The sequence below is a fragment of the Palaemon carinicauda genome, chromosome 8 (assembly GCF_036898095.1).
Source record: "Palaemon carinicauda isolate YSFRI2023 chromosome 8, ASM3689809v2, whole genome shotgun sequence".
NCBI lineage: Eukaryota > Metazoa > Arthropoda > Malacostraca > Decapoda > Palaemonidae > Palaemon > Palaemon carinicauda.
In genome coordinates this window covers 159,152,333-159,165,426 of record NC_090732.1, presented here as the reverse complement: position 1 = coordinate 159,165,426, position 13,094 = coordinate 159,152,333, and the positions used below count along the sequence as shown (strand labels likewise).

At 41.6% G+C, this 13,094-nt stretch overlaps 1 protein-coding gene across 2 annotated transcripts in view; it reads left to right on the top strand.

Annotated features, from left to right (window-relative positions):
* Positions 1 to 13,094, top strand: part of LOC137646055 (myb-like protein X) — a 318,901-nt gene that overhangs the window by 88,822 nt on the left and 216,985 nt on the right. For both annotated transcript variants that reach the window (XM_068379209.1, XM_068379210.1), the window contains exon 4: positions 10,920 to 10,969. In XM_068379209.1, coding sequence (XP_068235310.1) covers positions 10,920 to 10,969 — 50 coding nt within the window. The remainder of the gene's footprint in view (positions 1 to 10,919; positions 10,970 to 13,094) is intronic.

The following is a 13,094-nucleotide window of genomic DNA, read 5'->3' as shown; positions in this document are numbered from 1 at the left end:
TAACCTAACCAAGGCATGCTCTTTCAAACGAACGAATCCGTTGAATGGGAATTCTAGTCCCGTAGAGTAAATTCTAGGGCCTCTAGAGGGCGGACGCCTATGCCATCCAGAGTTATGGTACCATCTATATATGGGACATGTAAGGCAAATTTCTATGGGTTGTTTTTATCGAAGGAGGTTACTTCGATGTGTCCGGGGCTGTAGGGGGAGACATCCGAGTTCCTGAACGGATCAGATTCGCCACCATATCTTTGAGCTCCGTCATAGCTCCTTGGCTTGCCCTAGAATGTGTTGTATCTGCTCTTTAACCCCATCCCTGATCAGGTCGGCGGGGAAGGAGGGATCCTGAGCACGACCCGCTGTCGAAGGCCTGGACTTATCAGACTGTCTTTTAGCAGTCACTGTTTTATGCAAGGTAATATGAACATCAGGATCCTTTGAGGGTCCTAGGCCGGTGACGCAGATAATGGCAAAGCTGAAGGCTCAAAACTCATCACCACCTACCTGCCCGTCCATGGGGTCGACGTCCAACCCTAGAGAGGACACGCCGAGGAGATAGGGTCCGCCAGATGGAGCATTCCATCCAAATCTTGACACCCAAGGGCGGAAAGCCGCTCTTGCAGCCCGGAGAGATTCATCATCATCCTGAAAGAAGTGAGGGGATTAGTGACGAAGGAGAAGACCGTTCTCCTCAATAAGCGATGTATACATAAATCAAGAACAAATTAAATCATCGCCAAAGGATACCAAAAAGAAACAAATTAGAACCAACTTACATCATCGTTCAGGAGTAGGGAAGACAGCTCGTAGCAGAGCGTGCATGACTCCGGGAACCATACCATGTAGGCGGACCTTCTGTAAAAGAAAGGAGACATAAGTCTCGATGTTCCTTGAAACTCTGGTTAGTGATCCTATTCATAGGCTGGGATCAACCAAATTATCTATAAACAAAAATATATATGTTTATGTGTATATTTGTACATGTATATAATACATATGTCTATATTTATGCATATATTTAATTATATATATGTATATTTATGGATAAATATCCATACAACATCGTGTTCAAATAGAAATAAATTTCTACTCCGTACTTGGGATCGAACGCTAGCTCCTTCTAATGAAAAAGCCAGGTCGAAACCAACCATGCCATGAGAGGCCATTTTACTGTTCCTTGAGACTCTGGTCAGTGAACAGATGAATCAAAAGAAATAAATAACATTAATTATGTGCGACTAATATTGTTTTTAGAATTGTTAGCTAGAGCTACAAATTAATATACTAAAATCCAGTAACCACATAACATGTAACTATAAACTTCATCGGTAAAATAATGTTAACCCCAGTTCTGAACGTATGAGTGATCTCTGTTGACACCGGAGATCTGGTGACAAAGGTCCGTCATAGTGAAAACGTGAACATCAGCGGTAAGATAATAACCTTAATGCTGAACGTCAGTGTGATCTCCGGTGAAGCCGGAGATTCGATGAAAAAGGACCGTAATAATGAAACTACAATTAATCATGAAAAAAGGTTCGTGTGCATAAGGCCGAAGCCGGAATCTGAGTGCCGGATTTCACCGTTGCACTCCAAATATCTGACTAGTTCTCACCCAATGAGTATCCATTATAGCGGAGTATAACTCAAGGCTGTGAACGTTCCGAAGAGAACGGAGCTACGGGTGTGGGCATAAAGCGATCCCAAAATAATGACTCATACACTAACGGAACGTATTAATAATGCTAGCTATATTAACAGTAACCACATCAATAAAACGTAAATACCATCAAACGTAATATCATAAACCCGGAGAAGAAGCGGAGGCAGGAATAACTCGTGATCGTATACAAAGGAAAACGGGAAATCCACCTCTCCTTACTCGAGCTTAAGAAAGAAAACGAGAGAAAGGGTAACTTGTAACTGTAGTAACAGAAAACGAGCACTCTATGCTCACGCTCTCATGGTTACATTATAAAGAACCAAAATCACACAATAATATGATAAGAATATTGATAAAATTGTAATAACCAAGAACGAAGAATAACGACAACATAACAAATAAATATAAAGATATAGTCTAAAACGAGCACCTTCCCGAGGCTTGTGCGTAAACTATAACCAAGGCAAGAACGTTATTCTTCGTTCGTCCAAATTGGACTTGCTAGCAAAAAAATACCATAGTAAAAACAATAATAAAATAATAATAATAAAAATAGTCATAAAACGTAAGTGATATAACCTAGATGACAGAGTACCAGATGGGCAATATTAACTTGAAAAATTACCGAAGCAAACAAAACCCAAAATGGCTGCCGATACCGAGGCAGGCCAATCGCTACCAAAACTAAAATCCACAATACTGGAAAAAGAACAAATGCCCGGTACTGAAATAAACTGTCAAAACAAACTATGGTACTTAACATTGGTAAAGGTGAAGTAGCAACGTCAGTCATGTTGAATTAACGACAATCACTTGCGAAAAACACTGAGCAAAACACTTATCGACTAAGCGGGCAAGTCCAAAACAGAAGGATGTCCTAGAGGGCGTGCGTGGTGGGTGTCGGTGGGGTAGTCCAACTGTGTTCTCTAGGGCCTGTCACGGCCCTCCCCATTGATGAAGGGATATTCTAAATGGAAGACAGCCTGTGAATAGTGGTTTTCACACGCCCTTGTTAAATACACGACACCCACAAGGTGATCGCGCGAGGGTTATAACCTCTGCATTCCATGCTTTTATCTTTCTCTTGTATATTTGGAAGATTTATATTAGAAAAGTGTAAAGAAGGACCTTTTCACCGGGCGTCACAGGCCTCTTCCCAGAAATAGATTTTCCTTCGTCAAAATCCCTTTTATGAATTTACAAATGAGGAGATACTGGCCATAGGTAGTAGGTTGGCCAGGGCACCAGCTACCCATTGAGATTCTACCGCCAGAGAGTTATGGGGTCCTCTGACTGGCCAGACAGTACTACATGGGTCCTTCTCTCTGGTTGCGGGGTTAGCTACGGAACTATAATTGTTCAGTGGCCCCTTTCCTCTTGGTAAGGGTAGAAGAGAGACTAGCTGTGGTAAGCAGCTCTTCTAGGAGGACACTCCAAAATCAAACCATTGTTCTCTTGTCTTGGGCAGTGCCATAGCCCCTGTACCATGGCCTTCCACTGTCTTGTGGTAGAGTTCTTTTGCTTTAGGGTACACTCGGGCACACATAACTGTATCTAGTAATAATGAATGTAATATTTACATATTAGTATCGTATGAGAGAGAGTGAGAATGTGATTGTGAGTGTGTGTGTGTGTGTGTGTAAGTAATTATATGTGTGGGGGGGGGGTGTCTGACTGTTCCCCAAAGTCCTTCAGCACTTTTGGTCTTTGCTCTGTGGCAGCTGCAGAAGTACAGTTGTGTAGCCTTTACATCTCCCAAGGAAAGGTAGAATGACTGCCCCATCTGCCTTTTCTTCCTTCCACTCACTTGTGGATGAAGCATTCGTACTGTTATACGCTGGATCTGACATTGATGCTGATAAGCTACATTTCTGAGTCATTCTTATCAGACTGGATCTGTAAGAGCTTGTTCTCTCCCCATCCTTCCTTTATGATAGGTAGGATATTGAGATGAATACCCAACTAATGACCATCTTACTCTATGTATTTAATTCCAAACTACATCCCTCCTTTGGGGCAAAAAGATTCTTTCACCAACTGAGTGCTGGTCAGTCCCTTTCAACGTACTTATGTTTATTATAGGCTGATAGGAAGTTGCTGGAGTTATTACAATTTTTCACATACAGGACCATGGAGAGGAAGACACAACTAGTGGGTTCTATGTAGGATATCCTACCCTCTAAGTAAGTCTTCCTTTTTCAAAGGAACAAAGGTTTGTATAGACATAGGAATTAATAACAATTTCAAAAGAAATCTGTAATTTTTCTAGCGATACAAAGCTGACTATTTTAAAGTTGAACTTCCCACCCTAACCACCCACCCATCTTGGTCTTGAGGTGGTCAAAAGTAAAGTCTTTCACAGGATGATTTGTGTGGCTACATGCCTGCACTCACCACCTTTTGTCAACTACATTACTTTATCAACAATTTCAACAGCTGTTCCAGCACTGCTTAAGACATTCTATTTTAAAGGACATAGGTTTATCAATTTAGGAAAAATTCATATTACTTTTAAAATGTATTTTTTCTAGCACGTACATCACAGTTTTTTTCCATTATTTTTACTTTTTAAATATTTAACTTAGCCGGTGAATATATAATAGCTGCAACTCTGCGGCTTGACAGAAAACACACTCAAAAACTCGCGAGCGATCGCTATGAAGGTTGCAGGTGTGCCCACCAGCGCCACTATCGGCCAGATACCACTCTTGCATGTAAACAAACCCTTCAATTCTTCTCTGTCGACGTTGACGACAAGACGTATCAATACTCGCTGTAGAACCTGGAGTTTTCTCAACATATTTGGTGAAGTACTTCATTTTGGTTTGAGCTTACGCAGTGCAGGTGTTTTATCTTCATCTTAAATCTTGAACTCGTTTTTGGATAGATTTAATTTTTGATGACGAGAGAGAGTATGGACTTTCTTTGACTTTTAAATGGCCGACCCTTCCCTTAGACGGAAGTGTGTTTTAGGCTTTTAGCAATTATCTTATCACGTTATAAATTAATTATAGATTTTCCTCTATATATTTTATATCTCAACCGCCTTTATTAGGCCTCTTCGGTTAGCTTTCCATTTATAATAAACATCAAAATAAATTTTAATGATTTGTTTATATGCGACCTTTCCTGAGAGTAGGCGGTCCTAACTTGGAAACCGAAGTTAAACAACGTTGAGCCCTTTTCAATCGTAAATAACTTTTACAGAGCAAATGATTTAAAACTTATTAAATGAAATATTTTTAGTAAATATTTTATGATGGTTTTTTTTCTTTGAATAGTCTTCGTACTGTTTCAAAGATGAACTAACGTTTAGTTTATTTATGCTACGCAGTTTGCGCTCTATCGTTACGATAGAGAGAGAGAGTATCACGGTTTCACTTTGCAGAAAGAGTAAATCGATTCTGACGTTTTGTTCTTTTTTCTTTCAAAGCTTAAATGTTTTAAAGACTATTTTAAAGGAACTTTTAATTGAAAAACCTTTCAGTTTTTTCCTTTGGTCAAATAACCTGTTTATTGACGAAAGGTAAGTGGGCTCTTCTCTTCGGTGCGAAATCAAGAGAGAGAGAGAGAGAGAGAGAGAGAGAGAGAGAGAGAGAGGAGAGAGAACGTTCCGATCTTTATCTCGTCCCAAGCGAGTAACGTTGTTCTCGAGTTACTCTCGTCCCTAGTCTCTGTACGGGGAGAAAGGATAAAACCTTTTTAGTTTTTATTCTCGTCCCAAGGCACTGTACGGTGAGAGATTGAAAACGTAGTTTTGAATGAACTAGTGTTTAGTCTCTTCCTCAGTTACTGATTTTTTTATCTTAAAATATGTTTACTGTTTTTTGCTGGTATTAATGTGCTTACATTATACGACTGATTTCGCAATTACAACCTTTTGATGAGGGTAGAATTGCGTGCTTCAGGTAGAAATCAGTTTTATTCATACCTAATGTGAATTGTTAAAAATTTCGATTTCAGTGAAATAAGTGCAAAACAGAAAATCGTAGTGATAGTGATATTGCGCAAAGTGTTATCAGTGTTGCGACCGAGGGTTCGTCTGTTCGTGCCTGTCGTTAGCCTAGTCCGGGACCTCTTGCAAGCTCCCAAGCCCAGGGGAGAAGTAATGTCGTACGACTTATGGGTTCGAGAGGCCTTGATCAGCGAACAGACGTTCCCTCTATGGTATCAGGTGTATCTTACCAAGATCACCCCTACCATAAGGCGAGAGAGACGATTTTCTCCTCGTCATCCGAAGGCTTTTCGCATAAGAAACCGTGGAACAAGGTTTCGAGGCCCTTTAAGCGAAAGTCAGTCCTTTCAGGACAGGTCCAGCGTCCTGGTTTTAACTATTAGGACAGCTCTGACCCTATGCAGTCATCGGAAGACTGCTCGCCGCCTAAACAAAAACGTAACACAGACTCCGAGAGTCTTTTTGTAGGCAAGGTTTTGCAGTCACAGACGTTACCCTCGTCTCTTACCGCAACCATTCCCGTTGATCCTAAATGGGTTGTACGGCAAGACATGCAGAATAAGCTTGCCTCCCTTATGGAAGACTATTCTGCCGATAAGTCCGTTGAGCCTAGCCGTTTATCTCATCGAGATCCTGGCTTTCAGCCACCCTAACGTTCCTTTTGTGCGTCCTGTTGACGTTGGCGTAGTCAAGTCACGTCAGTCAGGTTGTTTAGAACCACACTCGATGCGGTCTCGTGTGGATTTTCAGCCAAATTTGGACGTTAGGCCACTTGCTGATGCTCCTGTTGACGTTCAGGACGTTCGCCAACTATCGGAGTTGACTTGTTTTGACACTGAGCGTCAACCTCCGCATTCTAGAGTTGTTTTGACTGCTCAGTCTAGGCGGTCAAAGCAGTCTCGAGTGGACGCTGTGCGTCCTCACGCACCTGTTGTTGTTGACAGTTCACAGACTGTCAAGCAGTTACATGACGTTGCGTCCTGGTCCGCTACTAATGCACCAGTGCGTGTGGACTCTGCTTGTAAAGCATTGCCACCACGGTAGGTCTCTCCCTTGCTTGAGACTCGCCTATTGTCGGACAAGGTTCCTTCAGATGAGGAAGTTGCTGTTCCCCCTCCTACTGATATTCCCTTGAGGACTCTGTCAGACAGAGAGGAGCCTAAAGCTGCTTAGCCCTCTATGGACTTTAAATAAATCATGCTGATTTTTAAGGATCTTTGTCCGGATCTTTTTGTAACTGCTGCTCCTCGTTCGCCTAAACGTCAGAGCTTACACTAGGCCTAGCTACTTCGAAGCCGTTGTTTTATAAGCTAGTGCTCTCTCGCTCTTCTAAGAGAGCTTTACGTTTGCTAGGCGACTGGTTTATCACCAGGAGGAGTTTGGGGGAGACAGCCTTTGCTTTCCCTTCTTTTAAGCTTGCTTATAGAGCGAGAGTCTGATATGACACGAGAGAAGTTTTCGGTTTGGGAGTTCCTGCCTCTGCCCAGATAGACTTCTCAAACCTCATAGACTCTCCCTGGCGCCTGGCCATGAGACGCTCCAAGATTTTACAGGTCGACTTCAGAGCTATTTTCGAGCCTTTGAAGTTTTGCTGTACAATTATGTCATGCATAAACAAGGCTTTCAGGGATGGCTCCAATGATCTGACAGCCACGTTCTCTGCAGGAACAAGTCCCTCAGGGATGGCTCCAATGATTTGGCAGCCATGTTCACTGCAGGAGTACGTAAGAGGCAAGTGCGCTCAATGTGTTCATTGTCAAGACAAACTTCACGATGAAGTCTACCAGGCTGTCTTGACAGCATTTATGGAAGGCGACTGGATGGTCTCTCGACCTTCAGGAGGCATACTTCCACATTCCTATACACCCAGATTCCCAACCGTTTCTGAGGTTTGTTTACAGGAATGTGGGGTACCAGTTTCGAGCCCTGTGCTTTGGCCTCAGTCCTGCGCCTCTCGTGTTTACGAGGCTCATGAGGAATGTGGCAAAATCCCTCCATCTATCGGGGATCCGAGCCTCCCTGTACTTGGACGACTGGCTTCTCAGAGCATCGTCCAGTCTTCGCTGTCTGCAGGATCTACATTGGACGTTGAGTCTGGCCAGGGAGTTGGGACTTTTGGTCAACCTAAAAGTCCCAACTGATCCCATCCCAGATTATTCTATATTTGGTGATGGAGATTCGCAGTCAAGCCCTGCTCGAAGTCCAACTAATGCTGAAACGAAACGTTTATTCAGTCAGGAGTTGGAACAGTCTCGTAGGGACTCTCTCATCCCTGGAGCAGTTTGTCTCACTAGGGAGACTACACCTTCTGCCTCTCCGGTTCCATCTAGCCTCTCACTGGAACTAGGACAAGACATTAGAGACGGTATCATTCCCAGTCTCCGAACCAGTAAAGGCATGCCTGAAATGGTGGGACAGCAATATCAGTCTGAGAGAGGGACTATCCCTAGCAGTCAAGAACCCAAACCACGTGTTGTCCTCAGACGCGTCGGATTTGGGTTGGGGTGCGACCCTGGACGGTCGGGAATGCTCGGGTCTGTGGACCTCAAGTCAGAAGAGCATGCACATCAACGGCAAGGAGCTATTAGCAGTCCACTTGGCCTTGATGATATTAGAAAGCTTCTTCGAAACTAAGTGGTAGAGGTCAACTCAGACAACACCACAACTTTGGCGTACATCTCCAAGCAAGGAGGCACACACTCCTTCACGCTGCTCGAGATCGCAAGGGACCTTCTCTTATGGTCAAGAATTCGAGGCATCTCCCTGTTGACGAGATTCATCCAGGGGAACGTCTTGGCAGACTGTCTCAGTCGGAGGGGTCAGGTGATACCCACGGAATGGACCCTCCACAAGGACGTGGGCAAGAGTCTTTGGGCTACTTGGGGTCAACCCACCATAGACCTCTTTGCCTCCTCGTTGACCAAAAGGTTACCAATCTATTGCTCTCCAGTCCTAGATACAGAAGCAATCTACATAGACGCGTTTCTACTGGATTGGTCTTTTCTGGACTTATATGCATTCCCACCATTCAAGATAGTCAACAAGGTACTGCAGAAGTTCGCCTCTCACGAAGGGACAAGGTTGACGTTGGTTGCTACCCTCTGGCCCGCGAGAGAGTGGTGCACCGAGGTACTTCAATGGCTGGTAGACTTTCCAAGAAGTCTTCCTCTAAGGGTAGATCTGTTACGTCAGCCCCACGTAAAGAATGTCCATCAAAGCCTCCCCGCTCTTCGTCTGACTTCCTTCAGACTATCGAAAGACTCTCAAGAGCTAGAGGCTTTTCGAAGGAGGCAGCCAGTGCGATTGCAAGAGCTAGGAGAGCTTCTACCATTAGAGTATATCAGTCGAAGTGGGAAGTCTTTCGAGACTGGTGCAAGTCAGCATCTGTGTCCTCGTCCAGTACCTCTGTAGCCCAAATCGCAGATTTTCTTTTACATCTGAGAAAGGTTCACTCCCTTTCAGCTCCCACGATTAAGGGCTACAGGAGCATGTTGGCTTCGGTCTTTTGACATAGAGGCTTAGATCTTTCCAACAATAAAGATCTCCAAGATCTCCTTAAGTCTTTCGAGACCTCTAAGGAACGTCGTTTGGCAACTCCTGGATGGAACTTAGACGTGGTCCTAAGGTTCCTCATGTCAGACAGGTTTGAGCCATTACATTCAGCCTCCCTGAAGGATCTCACCCTCAAGACACTTTTCCTAGTGTGCTTGGCTTCGGCTAAAAGGGTCAGTGAACTTCATGCCTTCAGTAAGAACATCGGCTTTTCTACAGAAAAAAGCCACTTGTTCACTTCAACTTGGTTTCCTGGCCAAAAATGAACTGCCTTCTCGTCCTTGGCCTAAATCTTTTGATATTCCTTGCTTATCAGAGATCGTAGGCAACGAACTGGAAAGAGTATTATGTCCTGTTAGAGCTCTTAAGTTCGATTTAGCTCGTACTAAGTCATTACGAGGTAAATCTGAGGCATTATGGTGCTCAGTTAAGAAACCTTCATTGCCTATGTCAAAGAATGCTTTGTCATATTTTATCAGATTTTTTTAATACGAGAAGCTCATTCTCACTTGAATGAGAAAGACCGATGTTTGCTTAAGGTTAAGACGCACGAAGTTAGAGATATAGCAACCTCCGTGGCCTTCAAGCAAAATAAATCTCTGCAAAGTATTATGGACGCGACTTTTTGGAGAAGCAAGTCAGTGTTCGCGTCATTTTACTTAAAAGATGTCCAGACTCTTTACGAGGACTGCTACACACTGGGTCCATTTGTTGCAGCGAGTGCAGTAGTGGGTGAGGGTTCTACCACTACATTACCCTAATTCCAATATCCTTTTTAATCTGTCTCTTGAAATGTTTTTAATATTGTTTTTTTGGGTTGTACGGAAGGCTAAGAAGCCTTTCGCATCCTGATTGATTTGGCGGGTGGTCAAAGTCATTTTTTGAGAGCGCCCAGATTAAGGGTTTGATGAGGTCCTGTTGTATGGGTTGCAGCCCTTAATACTTCAGCTCCTGGGAGTCTTTCAGCATCTTAAGAGGATCGCTGGGCTTCGTGAGGAAGACAGACTTATAAGGCAGAGTAATCGTCTAAGTCAACTTCCTTACCAGGTACCTATATATTTTGGTTTTGTTATATTGATAACTGTCAAAAACTCTTAGCTTATACGCTGTAAACTTAATTAACTCTGGTCTCTACCCACCGCCTTGGGTGTGAATCAGCTATTATATATTTACCGGCTAAGTTAAATATTTAAAAATGATAATTTAATTATAAAATAAATTTTTGAATATACTTACCCGGTGAATATATAAATTAAAGGCCCTCCCTTCCTCCCCAATAGAGACGCAGCGGGACGAGAAGAATTGAAGGGTTTGTTTACATGCAAGAGTGGTATCTGGCTGATAGTGGCGCTGGTGAGCACACCCGCAACCTTCATAGCGATGGCTCGCGAGTTTTTGAGTGTGTTTTCTGTCGAGCCGCAGAGTTGCAGCTATTATATATTCACCGGGTAAGGATATTCAAAAATTTATTTTATAATTAAAATATCATATTGTACCAACTGTGGATTTAAGAGTTTTGCATTATGTAGGTAAATTATGACTAATATGTTTTGCTCAGTGTTTTGAAGTGTAAAAGTAACTATCGGTGTCTGTTTGATTATTGCTTGATATGGATCTAGAAGCATTTGTTTTCTATTAAAAGGAAATTCCCTTTTTTGATAGTGCAGAACAATGATACCCATAGTGGACCCAAAGTACCTTCTTCTTCTTCTTTTTTTTCCTAAAGTGGTTTTATGTTTTTATCCATAGGAAGAAAAGAAGCTTGAGACAAAGACAAGAAATCTGAAGAAGCCGCAAAAGTGAGTAGTGATGAATTTTCAGTATAGTTTTTATTTCCTCAGTGAATACAGGAGATCCTCGGGTCACGGCGGGATCCGTTTCTATGCTGCATCGGAATTTGATTTTCACCGTATGTCGGATTTATATATATATAACATACTGTACATACATACATACATACATACATACATACAAACATTTTGTATATGTATAATATACTTTGATAAAAAGAGCAAACAATCCCTTACCACTCGTAGATTACTGTACCCTATACATAGAAATACCTGCACAGTACCATGTACTACCTACACTTATACAGTACAGTAATAGTAAACAATATGTAATGCATACTGTACATATAAAAATTCCTTACCTGTATTCCTATGGTTGGCCTGCACACTGCTAATAAAAGTCTCCCTTGTTTAAAAAAAAAAAAAAAAAAAAAAAAAAAAGAACACCGAAATCCTGAATATGTATCATAAACTAAGATGGCAGTCTAATGCTAAAGTAACGTGTAACACGCTACTCCATGATGTTAGATGCTCTCTGTTTTGGGAAGTAGTTTGTCATATTATCAAACAAAATGTTGTAGCTCAAAAATGAGTTACAATTATTTTTTTTCAGTACCTTGTGGCAGCCCTTTCATAACTGCGAATCATTGTTAATCGTGACTGCCATAACCCGAGGACCTCCTGTTATAGAATAATGCTGTTGGGTATTGGAGAATCAAGTTGAAAAGGTAGTTTAGGTACTATACAGTAATTGTCATTGCAGTGCATTAATGTTATTAGTATCTTAATATAATAGCTTTTTTCTGAATAATGTTAGTATTTTAATGAATTTTCCCTAATTTCTTTCGCTATACAGTGATGCCTCAGGATACGAAATTAATCCGTTCAGGATGCGGTTTCGTATCCTGATGTTTTCGTATCCTGAGTCGCGTTTTACATGTAAATAGCCTAATCCGTTCCAAGCCTTATAAAAAGTCACCTTTTCTTTCATAAACACGCTAAACTGTAGTAATAAACATGCATTGCAGCCATTTCTATCATTCAATAATTAACACAACCGTTAAAAACAGCCTAATCCATTCCAGAAACCACTATGAGATTATTCAATAATGTACAGTATGTAGTTATAGCCAAGTTATCCCCCCCAAGCCCAAAGAAAACGGTCCGTTTTCTTTACTACGGTACGATACTGTATAAAAGTTACGGTACTGTATGTACGTAAAGCATTTAGATCAGTGAAGGTGTATTGTTACTGTACCTGTACGTACACCTAAATTAATTATTGATACTGTACCTGTACACTCTGAAAAAAAGGTTACAGTTAATTAGTGTAACAAAAAAGTTGAAACTTACCTTTTGAGTGAGACGATGTCCGATAGCGAAGTCGCGGCAGAGGAGGATGGCATAAGGCAGAAAACGTAACAAGTGACAGACTACGTACAGTAATTTACACACTTAACACATTAACACTTAAACTTTACAAAATAAAAAAAAATGGCAGAAATAATTAACACTTAACATTACGTATGGAAAACTATAAAATGAAAGAAAAAATTACTTTAACACTTAACGGTAACATAAAACTTAAAATTGAATTTTTTTTTTTTTTTTTTTTTTGCCTTTTTATAACTTTACGTTTTTCTTATTTTCTAAATCTCTTCTACTTCTTCATCACTTTCTTTTTTCTGTTTCTTTTCTTTACTTTCACCTTCTACTTCTTCATCTCTTTCTTTTTTCTGTTTCTTTTCTTTACTTTCACCTTCGTCTTGGCCTACCAATACCGCTGGCCTCTTTAATAAGAAACTATCCATTGAAGCTTGTTTCTGCCTACTTTTCAACACATTTCTAAAATGCGTTAGGCAAACGTCATTGCAGTGTTGAAGCGCACGGTTGGTATAAACTTTTTCTGGATGTTCCTTTTCGACGAAGTCTGCCATTTTATGGAAACATGCAAGAATTTCCTTAATGTCTGCCGTTTTCAAAGGTGCAACATCCTCCTCATCACCGCTAGAGAACTGCTCTTGAACATCACTCACTTGCATCGTCTCCAACTCCTTCAAGTCGTCCGTCGTCAACTCCTCGTGGTGCTCCTCGATAAGTTCATCGATATCTTCCGCGCTAACTTCCAGCCCCA